Source organism: Odocoileus virginianus, chromosome 34, assembly GCF_023699985.2.
Source record: "Odocoileus virginianus isolate 20LAN1187 ecotype Illinois chromosome 34, Ovbor_1.2, whole genome shotgun sequence".
Taxonomy (NCBI): domain Eukaryota; kingdom Metazoa; phylum Chordata; class Mammalia; order Artiodactyla; family Cervidae; genus Odocoileus; species Odocoileus virginianus.
This window is the reverse complement of record NC_069707.1, coordinates 28,815,293-28,832,963: the sequence shown is the minus strand read 5'-3', so window position 1 is coordinate 28,832,963 and position 17,671 is coordinate 28,815,293. Positions and strand designations below refer to the sequence as shown.

The window sequence follows — 17,671 nt, the reverse complement described above, 5'->3', positions numbered from 1 at the left end:
GTTAAGACAAATAAATATAAAAAAAATTTAAGACTACAAATCACTTACATGCTTCAACATGAAACACCTTTTTTTAAAAAGTAAAAAAATATTTGGAAAACTGTTGCCAGTCTAGCCAAAAGCCACTTTTAGTTTATGTGTATCAAGTTATACATACGATTCATTCAAAACAAACACATTTGTTACCTTTTAATGCCTTTCTTATTTGGAACATTTTGAATACACAAAATCCTGAAGCTGCTTATCTTTATTTTAAATAAAGTTAAGTTTCAATAGCATATATTTCAAATCCGAGCATAACATCACACATATAACCACATTACAAATATAATAATATTAAACTTAATAGACATTTTAGCAATACCAACACTTTTTCTTCGTACTTGCTGAGTAGCAATTATAGTTTTTCTTTATTGATTTTCCAACAATGGTAATGTAATTTTGATGCAATTACTAATAATGCAAGTGCCATTATTTTGATCAACAACAAACACAATGGTTTGTAACAAGCTCAAAAGGCCACATTTATTTCTCCACCCATACCTTGCTTCTGATTTTTCTAGATTCTTTCATAAGGATAAAACGTAGTAGATCCTTTCTTCCTGGCCATCTGAAATTTCTGAACTCTGACGAGAAATTCCATTTGGTTTAATTTGCCATTTCCTTTCTATACATTTGGTTCTTTCCCTCTTCATTCTTCAGCTCTTTACTAGGAGAAAATGACACATGATGTACTAAATGAACTTAGTGTTTTTTGATTACAATAATCTTGGCACGCCCAGGCAACAACACAGGTAATAAGACAGTGTTCAACACACACACACGCACACGCAACCAGAGGACCAACATATGGATTTGTCTTCTTGAATGCACTCTTAGTTTAACTTGTAGAATTAAATTCTAGCTTGCCTCTTGAACAAACTGTTAAAGTCTTTCAGTATCATCAGCAGCTGCTTAAGGCCTGCTCCAGCACTGATCAGTTAATTTAAGCAAGAAAGAAATACATCTCTCAAATATAGACAATAAGTACTGCAAACCTTGGGTAACTTCCAAAATTAAGTGCAGGCAATCAGAGTTTATGAAATTCTTCATTAGCTGGAAAAAAACTGTCATGGATGCTGCTTCAGGGTTACTGACTGGAAAGCATATAGGGCATTTTATTAAACAGCACTCTTTCATTTAGTCTATGACTGTGTCTACTTTTAGAAGTGGGTTAACTATGATGGTTTTTCCAATAAATCCCCAAAATGGCATGCATCATTTTTGATTGAGCAAGATAGTGATGGCTAACTATATATCTAGATGCAGCTTTGAACTAAAACAAATTATACTATTAATAAAAATCAAGAACCAACAGGCAGATGAAACAAGAAGTTGCTTCTTTAGAGGCCACGTGGTAAGTATACCACGATTACAGGGTGATAAACGAGGGACTGAACCTGAAATTTTTTAATGCAATTGTTCATGTATCAGTGATGAGTATCTGGACTTACACACAATTGTTCTGTCTTCCCTCTAAACAGAAATGGCTTAACATTTGGTTGCTCTCAGGAAACAAACTTCAGTCTAAGGATGATGGCTAATTGCTTAGCTGTGGTCAATTCCATTGATCACTCCTGAGAAAAGCAGAGACTAGAGCATTGCACTGGAAAAAAGGAGGCGCTAATAACCATTGCTGAACCCTAACCAGAAGGGCTAGGGAACATCTGTGCCTTTAAGGTCAGGCCCAACCTTTTATTTTCTTAAATTTATTCTATTGAGACATAGCTGATGTACTATGTTGTGTTAATTTCTGCTATACAGTAAAATGACCCAGCCAAACATATATATATATATTCTTTTTCATATTCTTTTCCATTACAGTTTATGGCCCCGTCTTAAATAACTGGCTGTACTACCCTTTCATATGAAAAACATTTACACAAGGGGGAAAAAATCCTGTGTCAGACATTGTGTCCTGATTTTAAATTTGCTAAATTAGCATGATGTATAGAAGGCCCGAAATGTTGCCAGTGAACATGCCCACAAATGCAAGTGCGGTAGAGTTTAAAACGGTGCAGGTGTGGTGTGCCAAGGTGCAATCTCCCCAGGGGCAAGAAAGGACAACACCCTGTCCTGGTGGGCATACGGTAAGCATGTAAGGCTTGCCTCAGATTAGGGTCTGATGAAAAGGGGACAGCGGCTCAAGCAGATGCTGAGCACAAGCCACCCAGAGACCCTACACACATCTGTAAGGAACCGTCAGAGCGGTCAAGGATCTCAGAGGGGTAAGGAGGGAAGACAGTGAGAGGAGGGGTTAATGGTACTGGCGGGACGAAAACGAGGAAGAAAAACAGAAAAGGGAAGTGGCGAGGAGGACAGCTGGAAATGAACGAGCTGGAAGCTGCATAAAATGGGACAGGACAGCATAGTCAGAGATGAACAGAGGAGCCAGGAAGAAAGGAGTGGAGCCTGAGGGGGAGCTGAACTGGAAAAGCTAAAGCAGGCAGTGAAGACAGCACGGTTATGAGCAATGACTCAGATTAAGAAGAGGAAGGAACACTGGATACAGAATGTCCAAGACGGTCTGTGAAAGGGAGCAAGGGGACAGAGGGGAAAGAGGGAAGAGATAGGCAGGTGCACACCCTGGACAGACAGCGGAGGGCCAGCTGACGCCAGGGCGCCGGCGAGGGGCCTCAGCAGCACAGTGCCGGCCGCCGACAGCCCAGGGACGGAGCCCCGGGGACGGCAGAGTCCTGCTGCCACGGGAGAGACGCCATCTCGCCACACGCTGGGTGACGGCCTATCTCCTCACAAAGGAGCCCCACAGCCTAACAGAGAGGGGGAGCAACAAGTGAGGGCCTTCTAAAGGCAAATCATGTGAAAAGAGAAAGGAAGATTTCACAGCAGGGTTTTAAAAATGGACATGCAACCAGGTCAGGTGTTTGTATGTTATGAAAAATAAGATTCATAAAAATACTGCACCCTATTCCACAAGAAAATCAATCCAGTGAGTATTCCCCAAAGGTTTGCTGTGTGGCTAGACACCAGGAGAATTACTAGGGGGAGAAAATGTGAGCATATTATAGCCCTTGCCTTGAAGTATTGGGTTAAACCCAAATAGATGTTTTGGCCAACCCAACATTACCATTTAATCAGAGTTAAAAGGCAAAGCATTGTGCAACAGAAATAACTCTGAACTCAGAGCCAGAAGATCGAGTCCTAGTTTAGGCACTTTTAAACTCTGGATCTGAGACCTTAATTTCTTTAAATGCACAAAGAAAGGGCTGTATTAGAAAATTTCTGAAATTACTTTTGTTTTAAAAGAAATGATCAAGTAGTATATATAACAAAATATGCTGAGTAGAAAAATCAGAAAATACACACAGTAAAATGAAGGATAAAAAAATCACTACAATTCCATCACTTAGAGATAACTACTCAAATTTGTTGATGTACATTATTCCATATTTTATGTATATTATATAAAAATTATTTTATAATCATTTTACTTACATACTTATCACTTTCATTTTTAACTTACAAATTTATAATCAATCTTTCCATGTCTATGAAAATACTTCTGTAATATTTTACTATTTTAATAGTCACATGGTATTCTATTTCATAATCAATCCTTTATTCATAGAAATTGATTTTTTCCCTTCCATTTTGAAAACTTGAAGGAGTAGCCTTTTAATTAAATCTTTACATATATACTTAAATACTTTCCTACAGTAAATTCCTGGAGGTAGAACTGTTAGGTCAAAATATATGAACAATTTGAAAACTTAAGAAAAAGCTATACCCTACAAAGGATTATTTTAACACTATTACCAGCAGTATATGAGAAAACCCACTTCCCCACTCTCATCAACGCAAGGCTGTGTAAGTCTGAAGCTTGCTGCCATTTCATGAAGGAAAAATACCATCTCATTTACTGATTTAATTTCTATTACTTTGATCACTGGGATTGGACATATTTCAGATTTTCACTGATATGTATATCAGTGAAATATATATACATATATATATATATATATATGTATATATATATACACACCCCTTTAAGAATATTCTATGTATCCTATGGGTCAGTTCTCCTATTGATAATCTTTTCCCTGTTGATTTTTTACAGCTTTTTATATGCTGAGGGTATTAACCCTTTGTCATATATTTTGTGAAATTCTTCCTGATCCCAGGTCACTGGTTGTTTACAGCTTCTGCTTATGCATTTTTTTTTTCTCTTTGACATAAATGATTTTAAAGTTCTGTTATTTAGATCTAAAAAACTGTTTCAAAATATGCTTTCTAATTTTGATATCAGTAATAAAAAGTCATTCCTTAACTCTCATGATCCTACAATTATTGATTTATAAGCTTTCTGTATGATGAGAAAAGTAATGTGATAGAGTTTAACATTTCACTTTTAGTAGCCAAACTTCTCTTCTACCAATGGAGAAAACAGAGGTCACCTTCTTTAGAAAGTCCTTTCCTGTCCTACTTCCTCTCTCACCAGAAAACATTGTCATTTTGCCCCACCTGCCTCTGTCAGTGGAAAAGGTAATCCTGCCTTCTTGTCTCAAATTCTCCTCTTTAGTTATCCCCTTATTCCACACGTCAACCAGCTCTTCTCGAGGGGCTCTTGGTTCTGGGTTTATAAATACGCTTGTAACTGCCTCCAATATAAAGATTTTTCTCTACATCCTGTGTTTTCCACTAGCTACTGCTCCGCCTTTTCTTTCCTTTCAAGTCCAACGTTTGGGAGAAGTGGCCTCTTCTGACAGGTCTTCTCCCCCTGGGCTGGAGACAATCTGACTCACGTTTCCAGGATTCTCATTCAAAACCTTCCTCTCCCAGGTCACAGCCTCTTGGGTGCCAAACCCAAAGGCATTTTTCAGTTCCTATTTGCTTCTGCTCTCTTTGACATGTGTCCTTGTTGACTATGCCTTTCCTAAACCTCCCTGTGGGCTCCGTGACGTGAGTCTCTCCTGGTTTCTCCTAAAGCTCCCATGGACTCTGTGACGTGAGTCTCCTGGTTTCCCCTAAACCTCCCGTGGACTCCGTGACGTGAGTCTCTCCTGGTTTCTCCTAAACCTCCCGTGGGCTCCGTGACGTGAGTCTCTCCTGGTTTCTCCTAAACCTCCTGTGGGCTCCGTGACGTGAGTCTCTCCTGGTTTCTCCTAAAGCTCCCGTGGGCTCCGTGACGTGACTCTCTCCTGGTTTCTCCTAAACCTCCCGTGGGCTCCGTGACGTGACTCTCTCCTGGTTTCTCCCAAACCTCCCGTGGGCTCCGTGACGTGACTCTCTCCTGGTTTCTCCCAAACCTCCCGTGGACTCCGTGACGTGAGTCTCTCCTGGTTTCTCCTAAACCTCCCGTGGACTCCGTGACGTGAGTCTCTCCTGGTTTCTCCTAAACCTCCTGTGGGCTCCGTGACGTGAGTCTCCTGGTTTCTCCTAAACCTCCCGTGGACTCCGTGACGTGACTCTCTCCTGGTTTCTCCTAAACCTCCCGTGGGCTCCGTGACGTGAGTCTCTCCTGGTTTCTCCTAAACCTCCCATGGGCTCTGTGACGTGACCCTCTCCTGGTTTCTCCCAAACCTCCCGTGGACTCCGTGACGTGAGTCTCTCCTGGTTTCTCCTAAACCTCCCGTGGGCTCCGTGACGTGATCCTCTCCTGGTTTCTCCTAAACCTCCCGTGGGCTCCGTGACGTGATCCTCTCCTGGTTTCTCCTAAACCTCCCGTGGACTCCGTGACGTGATCCTCTCCTGGTTTCTCCTAAACCTCCCGTGGGCTCCATGACGTGACTCTCTCCTCGTTTTTCCTAAACCTTCCTGTGGACTCCGTGACGGGACCCTCTCCTGGCTTCTCCTAAACCTCTCCGTGGGCTCCGTGACGTGACTCTCTCCGTGACGTGAGAGGTGGCTTCCTCTCACCTCGGTAAGCGTCACTTTCCGGCTCGTCTGCCCCGTCTCCTTCCCCTGTGTGTCCATGACGTGTCCTTGGTCCTCCTGACTCTGTTCTCTGCCCCCCTCAGAACTGCAGGAGGGGAAGTGTGGAGACAAGGAGCTAGCGAGAAAGCTGCTGCAGCAGCTCAAATAGGGCTCTGACTCAGCAAAGTGGCAATGGGAATAAAAAGGGGAAATAAATGGGAGGATCTGAGAGAAAAATATTCAGTAGACCACATGAGCGATTATATGTGTGTCTGGGAAGCAGGGAGTTGCTGAAAATAATGTAGAGATTACAAGTCTTAGCTGGTTGGGCTCCTTTTTCTACTGTATAAAGGGACAAGAATAAAATAAAACCTACTTCTCTCAGAAAAATATTAGCCTGGGAAAAACCAGAAAATTTATCAAATTGTGTGTGTGTGTAAAAGTGCAGGAGATCCCTCAGTGACAAAGAAGGGATGAAGAAGTTTACGTAAAGAAAACAGTGATACCCCAACGTGTGAGATGGGAATGCAGGGTTTCAAATGGTTTCATATTAACAGTAACATAGAAGATGAATATTTTATGGATGTATATGCTGGGAGGGATTGGTGGCAGGAGGAGAAGGGGACAACAGAGGATGAGATGGCTGGATGGCATCACCGACTTGATGGACATGAGTTTGAGTAAACTCCGGGAGTTGGTGATGGACAGGGAGGCCTGGCGTGCTGCGATTCATGGGGTCACAAAGAGTTGGACACGACTGAGTGACTGAATTGAACTGAACTGAATACAGTAATGCAAGTTATTAGAAAATACAGAAATCATGAAAAAAGGGAAATTCAAAGAATGGAAGGCAGGGTCTCCTCTCTTGGATGTCCAGGAATGGTGGTAGACATTGTGAAAGAAAGTGAAGGGGAAAGTCCGTCGTGTCTGACTCTTTGCAACCCCATGGAGTGTAGTCCATGGAATTCTCCAGGCCAGAATACCAGAGTGGGTAGCCTTTCCCTTCTCCAGGGGATATTCCCAACCCAGGGATGGAACCCAGGTCTCCCGCATTGCAGGTGGATTCTTTACCAGCTGTGCCACAAGGGAAGCCGAAGAATACTGGAGTGGGTAGCCTATCCCTTCTCCAGTGGATCTTCCCAACCCAGGGATCAAACCAGATGCACTGCAGGCAGATTCTTTACCAACTGAGCTATCAGGGAAGACATCATGACAGAACTCAAAAAACGGTTCGAGAATTTCAAAATGAGGCAATAAAGAGGACTGAACAGTGACTGCTGTGGACTGAATTGTGTCTTTCACAGGTTGAAGCCCCCAAAGTTAATACATCTTACAAAGGAGGTCTGGCCTTTAAAGAAGTAATTAAAGTTATATGAGGTCATGACGGTGAGGCCCTAAGCCATAGGATGGTGTCCTTATAAAAAGAGGAAGAGACACCAGAGAGCTCTTTCTCTCCACACACACACACACACAGAAGAGAGGCCATGTGAGGACATGGCAAGGAGGTGGCTGCCTGCAAGCAGGAAGATAGGACTCACCAGCACTCAGCCTTGTTGGAACCTTGATCTTGAATTCCCAGCCCTCAGAACTATGAGAAAATACATTTACATTGTCTAAGCCACCAAGTCTCTGGTATTGTTACAGCAGCTAGAGAAATCTATAGGGAGACATGTAAGTAAAGGGCTTCCCAGAAGGCACAGTGGTAAAGAATCCACCTGCCAATGCAGGAGGATGTGGGCTTGATCCCTGGGTCAGGAAGACCCCCTGGAGGAGGGCAGAGTGACCACTCCAGTACTCTTGCCTGGAAAATTCCATGGACAGAGGAACCTGGTGGGCTATGGCCCTTGGGGTCATGAAGAGTCAGACATGACTGAGCACACACATAAGCAAATGAAGTGAAGTCAGATGACTGAGAAGGAAAGGATGAGAAGTCACAAAGATGAAAGAACAAATAGAGCACATTTAGAAAGCAGGAAAATGAGGAGACGGGAAAGAAAGGTGGAGCTCTGACCCAAAAAGCACTGACAGCTTACTATCTTCAGGGAACCTACACTCTAGCATCACAGAAAAAAACTCAAATGAATGCAATGCCAGGGTGATAAGCAGAACGTGAGAAGCAGCCCAGGAATGACAAAACAGGACTCGGTAAGCTGCAGAGTGGATGGCTCATCTCAGGGAGGCAACCACTATCCCAGGACCAGGGGAGGGAAGCCCCGGAAGAAGTGGAGCTGTGGTCCTGAGACTCAAAAGAAATATGACATGTACATTTTTGTGAAACACAGTAGACCTGGACTGTATCTTGCTAGCAGTTGTTTTTCTGTTTTTTAAATATTATTTTAGAAATTGTTTAAAACATTTTTTTTAATATTTTGCTCTGTGCATTTCCCTACCCCACTTTGTTCCAGTCATAGGGTACCCTGCTGGCCTCCGGGTATTCCAGGCACCTCCCTGCAATTGTGCCTTAGCTCCTGCCCCTCTTCCGATTTCTCTAGGTCCTTTCCTTTTTTGTTCACCTTGTCTCTACATGGCTTTTAAGACTTAAATGCTCTTACACCTTTGGCTTTTCCTGACCACTGCAGAAAAATCAGACTGAGTGATCCTTTCCACATTTTTTTCCTTATGATGTACATACAATCTAACAGAAAGCTGCCCTGAAAAATACAACATTTGGACTTCTGCTTGCCTCCAAGATGGAGTAACATGGACCAAGTAAACTGCTCACCTAAAACAACCACAAATATTGGATAAAATATATGAAACCATTTTCAAGACACTGAACCATAGGCAACAAAAGAAAGTGATAACAAAGAAATGGAAAATAAATAAGATCAGCCCTATGATCACCTAGCTTACTGCCTTGAGAGTTTCCAGGCTACAGCACAGGCAGATGAAAATGGTGTGGAACGTGGCGGACTCCCTGAGTGAGGGCTAGGAGGCTGAGGAGAGCAGGAAGGCTATAGTTCACAGACTGCCAGAGAGGAGAGAATGGGAGAACGTGAAGACTTGCAAGGGTCCCCTACGAATATTCAGCAGAGTACAGGTGAACGTATACATCTGAGGACATGTCCTGAGGCCAGGAACAGTATCTACTTCCATCAGCCAGGATGGAAAACCTCACAACTCAGAAGGCATTAGGTAGAATATCTAAAAGGGATTTTTATTAGTGGTGAGGAATAAACAGTCCAAGACTAAATACTGTTCAAGTCCTACCTAACAAATCTAGCTAAAAAGAAGCACAACTTAAACTCAAAATTATCAGAAATAAAGATCAGAGTGGAAATCAGTGAAACAGAAAATAGATAAACAATAAAGAGAAATCAATGGAAAAAAGCTTATTTTCAAAAAAATTCATAAATCATTTGCCAGGCCGACTGGGGAAACCAGAATAAAGAAATAAATTATCAACACCAGGAATTAAAAAGGCAATATTATTACAGATTCTATTCATATTAAAAAGATAATAAGGGGATATTATGAGTAGTTTATGTCAATAAATTAAACAACTTGCATGAAATGGAGAAGTTCTATGCAAGACACAGATTACCAATGCCTATGTAAGAAGAAAAGAAAAGGCAGAGGGACCAGAGATCAAATTGCCAGCATTCGCTGGATTATAGAGAAAGCAATGGAATTTCAGAAAAACATCTACTTTTGCTTCATTGACTACCCTAAAGCCTCTGACTGTGTGGATCATGACAAATTTTGGAAAATCTTAAAGACATGGGAATACCAGACCACCTTACTTGTCTCCTGAGAAACCTGTATGCAGGTCAAGAAGCAACAGTTAGAACTGGACATGGAACAATGGACTGGTCCAAAATTGGGAAAGGAGTATGTCAAGGCTGTATATTGTCACCCTGCTTATTTAATTTGTATGCAGAGTACATCATGTGAAATGCCAGGCTGGGTGAATCACAAACTGGAATCAAGATTGCTGGGAGAAGATATGCAGACGGTATCACTCTAATGGCAGAAAGTGAAGAGGAACTAAAGAGCCTCTTGATGAGGGTGAAAGAGGAGAGTGAAAAAACTGGCTTGAAACTCAACATGCAAAAAACTAAGATCATGGCATCCAGTCCCATCACTTCATGGCAAATAGAAAGGGAAAAAGTGGAAGCAGTGACAGATTTTATCTTCTTGGGGTCCAAAATCACTGTGGATGGTGACTGCAGTCATGAAATTAAAAGATGTTTGCTTCTTAGAAGAAAAGCTATGACAAACCTAGACAGTGTATTAAAAAGCAGAGATATCACTTTGCTGACAAAGGTCCATACAGTCAAAGCTATGGTTTTTCCAGTAGTCATGTATGGATGTAAGAGTTGAGTTGGACCATAAAGAAGGATGAGCACCATAGAATTGATGTGTTTGAATTGTGGTGCTGGGACTCTTGAGAGTCCCTTGGACTGCAAGGAGATCAAACCAGTCAATCCTAAGGGAAATCAACCCTGAATATTCATTGGAAGGACTGGTGAAGCTGAAGCTCCAATACCTTGGCCACTTGATGTGAAAAGCCTACTCAATGGAAAAGATCCTGATGCTGGGAAAGACTGAGGGCAGGAGAAGAGGGCAACAGAAGATGAGATAGTTGGACAGCATCATTGACTCAAAGGATATGAGTTTGAACAAACTCTAGGAGACAGGCAAGGACAGGGAAGCCTGGCATGCTGCAGTCCATGCATTCGCAGAGTTGGACATGACCTAACAACTAAACAATAACAATATAAGAAATATGCAACCTTAATGGCCGTACTTGCATTAGACACATTGAACTTGTAGTTAAAATCTTCTATTCCAGGCCCTGATAGCTTTACTAGTAAGTCTACTCAACATCTGAAGAAGAAAGAGTTACATCAGCACAAACAGTGGTGGAAGGACTTCTGAAAAATTTCTCCTCCAAATAAGCTATGGGAAAACTGGCAAAAATGGTTTTTTAAAATTTAAGTTTTTGAAATTTTGGAAATTAGCCAAGAGCTTGTAGTAACCTGGAGAATGTTTATTCAAGAATGGTTGACACTTGGTAAGAATTAATTTCTTCTCATGAAAAGAAGAAGAAAGTGAAGGAGTTTGGAATGTGATGATTATAAATATGGAAAATATATAGTGGAGGAGAGATTGGATAATTGGAATTAACACTCAACGACTACATTATATTAAGAAGAGATTTCAGTTATTCATTCAATTCACATATGAGCGTTGACAAATAAAGGCCTTTAGTATTACTGATCATCTGAATTAAATTCTCTCTGATCAAAGCTGTTAATGAAGTAAAATATTCTGTGTTTCAAAAGAAACCCCCAAACTCAATATAAGATACATTAGCAACTAGGAAACACTAATATTATTTAAGGATTAAAACATATTTGTAGAAGCTTCATAGAAAACTCTGACTTAGCAGCAGATAAACACATCATAGACGCATGAGATACAAAAGGTAAAAGTTTAAGACTTTCAAGAAAAAGGCTTAAAATTAACCTATACAATTTCTTCTTAGTATCAAGAGTGTAGCTTTAACTAAAATGTGTAGATTGTTTGCACAGAAGTGACTGACATTTCTTAAAAAAATTTTTTAAAGTATAAATGAGACAGGAAATTCAAGTAGAAAGTGGTGAGAGAAGTCCTATGTGGCTCATTTACATAGCCTGGTCAATCAGCTAATAAGCACATGTTAGGAACCAAATGGCAAAACTACAAAGAAACAAAAAAAAAAAAATTAGCTTCTATCCATTTACTTGGGTACAATGGACTCATTTAAGTAAGTTAGAGAAATAAAGAAATGACTTTGTTACATACTGGGCTATAGCATTTCCATCTTCAAGTCGCCTACAGTTTTGAAATCATGAGAAATGTATCTTAATTCATCCTTACTTCTAAGAAATTATGAGTATAGGGAAAGCCCAAAGGCCTTAGATGAACCTGAGCACTGAGACATAACTGAACTTCTCGTGAAGATTTATTTTCAGAAGCTTGTGAAGTACTCTGTGTTCAAAAAGAGAAGCCTAGCTACCCTGACATGCTGGGATGCTTTCTGAGGCTTTTCTGAATTTTCATCTGGAGAGCATTGTCTGGCATCTTCGTATCATCTGAAGATATGTATCCAAAGTGATCAGAGTGAGGACAGAGTCTTTCATTCACATCTTAGGTAAAAGTTCTAAGGTATTTTACAAAACATGTTCAAAGAGAGCACTGTTCCCATAATGTATTCAAACATGGTCACTTCTGGTTGTTGAAACAGAGTTTTTGTCCGTACTGATCCAGCATGTTTTTTCATATGTGTGATCTGTCATTGAGTATACACACCTCAGAGTCAGCTATTATCTCATCAACTATTATGCAAACTTTCAATTATTCAGAGATTGGAACTGAAAACATACCTTGCAGATACAATAAAAAACAAAAAACGGAAAGACCTGGAACATGTCTCTGTGTCATGTGACAGGCAGAGTGAAAGTGTGGGGAGAACACAGATTAGGGAACAGAGGATCTGTGTTCTGGGACCGGGTCCGCCTCTTCCTACCTCTCAGGTCATGTTTCTCCATGTGCAGAGGAGGGGTAAGAGCAAGGGTCTGCAGGGGAATGCGGAGACTCAAATGTGGTGATGAGTGACTGTGCTCTGAAGCAACACAGGGCTTCATATATGATACATAATGATATACAGTCCTAGATGGGCTTCCCAGGTGGTGCCAGTGGTAAAGAACCTGCCTGCCTATGCAGGAGGACCAAGTTGCTTCAGTCATGTCTGACTCTGTGCGACCCCATGGAGCCCACCAGGCTCCTGTCCATGGGATTTCCCAGCCAAGAATACTGGAGTGGGTATAGCAGGATTCCTGAATAAATGTTTTCCTGAAGGACACTCAGTAGGCATTCCCTGTGTGTATGTGTGTGGAAGCATGTACCCAGATGTGGGAATGGTGATGTGGGATGGGAGGGCATGGCAGATACCTGAGCTGTTCAAGGTTGTTACATTCAGGTGACAGTTTGCTGGTGATGTATGAATGTGAAGTTTCAGCTTCAAATTAGGTACAATATGATCTGCAGTGATAAAAACTGAGACATACTTTGCAACAGTTTTCAATATTTTTTTGAGGTAAAAGAGATTATCCATTTATGTATTAAGTAATGTATTAATAGCAAGTACCGAAAAAAAAATACAAAACTTCCTAGAGATTTTTTAAAATAAACACTTTAAAAACTTCTCAAATACTTAAGGCATCTGTAAGAAATATACAAGGGTAATATCCCAGGTATTAGCCTTTATACATTAATGCCTCAAAACGTGTGTCTTGTAACTTTTGTAGTGTGGTGCTATATATGAAGAGAGAAATGGAGAAAGTGTCCTTAAAAGAAACACCAACTATTTATCACTGCAAATTATTTAGGAGGAAAAGCTGCTTACTGTGCCATGGACTCTGAGCTCAGTCTGAAATCCTGGGACTTGAACGACTGCTGTGAAAGAAAAACAAAGAGTAAGTCACAAATCACAAAAGACAACACTGGCAATATGCACCTGCTGAAGACCCACCAACTGGCTGAATGAGGGGCAAGCAGGCCTGTTCTGAACACAGTGTCTATCAGCATAACCTGTTCACTCCCACAGAAAACCAAGGGAACAGCTCTTCAGACGGGTTAAGCACTCTTTGTAAATAAAGTGAGCTTTTAGGTGTGTGTCAAAGAGTCAGCTGTGAATCAGCCTAAATTAAGTCAGTGATGCTGTGTTGTATCACTTAAGCTGTGTGTTTACCTTCCACCACTGCATCTTTCCTTTGTAACCTTCCCACTGCACTCTGTATTTTCATGAAGCCACACACTGAAGTGTGTGTAAAATTCTGAATCTGCAAGCTCTTTAAATCTTCCACAAACTTTGCTCAGCCTGTTTTATTAATGGCACCTCCATGAGGAAATCAAATAAGCACTTTGAGTGGTGCCAGATTACACCCTGAGTTAGACGGTTCCTCTGCGCTTGTCTGTTCTTAGTCGCTCAGTTGTATCCGACTCTTTGTGACCCCACAGACTGTAGCCCGCCAGGCTCCTCTGTCCATGGAATTCTCCAGGCAAGAATACTAGAGTGGGTAGCCATTCACATCTTCAGGGGACCTTCCCGATCCAGGGGTTGAACCCAGGTCTCCTGCACTGCAGGCAGAGTCTTTATCACCTAAGCCAACAGGGAAGCCCCATTCCAAATCAAAGTATAGTGTGGAACAATGGTGTTTGATATGAGACAGTATTTTAGAAATCAATTCAATGTTGCCATAAAGCAGACTTGGAAATCTTATTTAGAGATAATTACATGTTATGGAAATGATCTACTTAAACTTCACATAGAAAATACAAATCTTACTGTGTTAAAGCTTTGAATTACATACGAATGAAAGAGATATACCATAATTATCTAATTAAATTCTTAAAAGCCCAGAAAACAAAAAAACACAAAACGAAGTGAAAGGAAAGGAGTAAAACTTTCTGTTTCAGTCTTAACTTCTTTGAGTAACTACTGCTTTCCCAGTCTTATCTCTACTGAAACTTGCTTTGCCTTTTTAGATTTCCTCCTTCACAATCAGATTTCGGCAAGATTTGGCACTGAGCACCTTTAGACAAGTATTACTTTTCTTATCATAAAGATTTCAAGAGGATTTTGTACTTTTCTGGACCATAATTATGTGATATTATTGCTGGCTATATAGCTTTAAATCAAGCATGTAATAAAAACAAGAGTTAAAGGACAAGGAGACTCAGTGGTGGAAGGTGGATGCTGTAGTGTTTTAAAGAACATCAAAAGAACCAATCTTTTATTTTTCTCAACTATTTGAAGATAATCTGACTCAGTTAAAATGTGTTTGGGAAAAAAGTTACAAGTACACAGAAAATCTAAATTCAAGGACAAATGCAGATTGCAGAATAGTCTACCTGCCCTCAAGCCAACTCATTAAGAAGAAAACTATCAAAACCTCTCAGAAAGCATCAATTATAACCTAATTTTTCCAGTTTTTTCTCAGGCTTATGGAATGAATTCCAAACAGTGCAATCAAATTCATGGTAAAATGCTTCTTTTACATGGTCTAAGTATTACTTCTCTTTGCCCAATGCAAGAGCAACATCTTAAATAAAGGTACATATATACAGTTGTCCCTTAGTATCTGAGGAGGATTGGTTTCAGGACACTCCACCCACCCCCCAGATACCAAAATCTACAGATCCTAAAAGTGACTTATATAATGGTGTAGTATTTGCATATAACCTAACAACCTCCTGTATACTTAAACTCATCTCTAGATTACTTATAAATACCTAATATGATACAAGTGCTATGTAAATAGTTGTAAATACAATGTAAATGCTAAGTAAATGGGTGCCAGTGTGGCAAATTCATTTTGCTTTTATGGAACTTTCTTGAATTTTTTCCCATGTAATTGTGAACCATGATTGGTTGACTCTCTAGATGCAGAACCTGTTGGTAAGGAAGGCCGACTGCATACATGAAATGTTGTAAAATCAGTGGATTAAAAAAGAAAAAAAAAAACCCAAATCATGGCTCTAATCAGAGTTTGAGTCTACTCCAGAGGTTGAGGGAAGAAAAGTCAGACTGAATTATCCATCACTGTTGAGTCAATGTTGCTTTTCCCTGCGTGCTGTGACCCTGACGAACAAGTAACATTTGGCCACATGCAGGTCTTCCCAAACCTGTTTTTAATAGACTTTTCATGTGAAATGGGTGCTGTGATGTCCTCAGAAATCTGACTTAAGCAGGTTAAGCTCTGTCCTTGCCCCGTTTCCTACTGTGTTCCTGCATTAGTATGGTGGGCACATCCAGGTCCTTTCTCAAGATGCAAAGGTTGTTTTAACCTGGATTCAAATTCCATGAACCACAAATTACTAGGGGATCCACATTACAAAGTTTTAACACTGATTTGTAAAAGGACACTTATTTAATTAGGACCAAAACTTCAGTTCTAAATACCTTTACTCACTCATTCCTTGGTCTCAGCAGCAGAGCGCCATATGGGTAGTTATTCATGGAGGCAGGAGGAGGGGGAAGAAGGACGTGTCTCTGTGAGCTGTTTTGTTTCACTTTATTTTTAAACAAAAAGCCCCCAAAGCTATGAGACAATCAGCCCATAAGCATCCCCCACCATCAAGGCCAAGGAGCATGACTGCCCTTCTTTCCCTCCTGTCCACTCACACCTCTCAGCTGTTTGGGGACTTAATTTCCTCTTCATGGATACCCTTGATTTGGAGAGGAGGGGATGAAGAGAGGAAGATGAGCAAAGCAAAGGAGATGAATGACAGGATCAGAATCTATTGACTCTTGCTTTCCAAACCCTCACGATTTCTAGTGATGTTCGTAAATTTAGATGCAGTGAGACAAACATGAAAGGAATGATTAATGGAATGATTTTCAGTGCCTCCCTTGATTACATGGAGATTTACCAAGGAGAAGCAGCTCATAAATAACTGTGTAAAAAAGAAACAGGCCATGCAAACAACTCACCCAAATATTTCTATAAACTTGGAAGAGTGAATGTAATATTAGGTAGATATTTGATCAATGTAGCACACCAGCTTTAAATAAGGCAAATTTATGATAAAATATAGCTTTATTTTTATGTGCTATTTATATACCTCCTGATTTTCCAAAGAATTAATAACTGCAATTTCTTTTTATACTCACTTGTAGGAATTTTTTTAAAAGAGGAAAAAAGCCCAACAACCTGGGCTGTTGGTTAAATTATAATTTTGATTCTGTCCTTAACTCTATGTGGCCCAAGGAAGCCACTTAACTTCTCCCGAGGTCTGTTTTCTACTTGAAAAAGTACAGGAGGTGCTCAGAATAAAAGCATGAACTATCATAGCACCATTCTTCCATTTTACAGATGAGGAAATGGAGGCCCAGAGTTACCAAGATTATAGAAGTAGCCTGAAGGTTATAATCCTGTATTTCAAACTGATTTAACAGCTTAGTTTAACAGCTAAGCTCTTTTTCAATACAATTCTGTTTGAAAGCCTCACATACAAACACTTAAACACCTATAATTTCTCTAGGTGAATTGAGGTTTGGAGGCCAGGCAAACCTTGCCTCCCTAGATCGACTCCCCAGAGCCCAGAGGAACAAGGCGCTACAGAGAAGAGTTTACAAACTGCTCCACTACACAAGCTCTTTCAGGTTTTCTCTCCTGCCAAAGTTGTGTTTGGATGGGGGGGCATAATTTTATGATTTTAAATATTCATATAAGTTTGCTGTTGATCCTTTGATTTTAGAATTTATTATTGGTTCCATGAGCTGTATTTGGCGCTCAATCTTCCAATTACGCTTTTCCTTAAGAACAAAATATTCCTTTGCATTAAGATGTAGTTTCTAGAAGTATATTGTTGTTTAGTCACTAAGTCATGTCTGACTCTTGCGACCCCAAGGACTGTAGCCCACCAGGCTCCCCTGTTCAAGGGATTTTCCGGGCCAGAATATTAGAGTGGGTTGCCATTTCCTTCTTCAGGGGATCTTCCCAACCCAGGGATCAAACCCACATCTGCTGCACTGGCAGGCAGATTCTTTACCACTGAGCCACCAGCGAAGCCCCTTCTAGGAGTATATTAAAACAAAAAGTGAAAGCCTTCATCTTGATTCATGATTTATTATGCCAGGTAGGAACAACAAATATTGAGTTGGCCAAAAAGTTTGGGCTTTTCTGTAAGATGTTATGCCAGATACTTAACAGAACGCCACTCTAGGGGCAAGGAGTATGCTACACACCCTGGGGATGCAAAGCTA

General features: G+C 40.6%; 1 protein-coding gene across 13 annotated transcripts in view; it reads right to left on the bottom strand.

Moving 5' to 3' along the window:
• Positions 1-229: 229 nt before the first annotated feature.
• The window catches only part of AHI1 (Abelson helper integration site 1), a 220,548-nt gene continuing 203,106 nt past the window's right edge, over positions 230-17,671 (bottom strand). For 7 of the 13 annotated variants that reach the window (XM_070461310.1, XM_070461312.1, XM_070461317.1 and 4 more), the window contains 2 exons: positions 13,307-13,356; positions 230-709 (listed from right to left, as the gene is read on the bottom strand). In XM_070461310.1, coding sequence (XP_070317411.1) covers positions 649-709; positions 13,307-13,356 — 111 coding nt within the window. In that variant the 3' untranslated portion in view covers positions 230-648. Of the gene's footprint in view, positions 710-13,306; positions 13,357-15,865; positions 16,132-17,671 lie in introns of those variants that run through there. The other 6 variants (XR_011485574.1, XR_011485577.1, XR_011485575.1 and 3 more) reach the window with 4 other exon arrangements.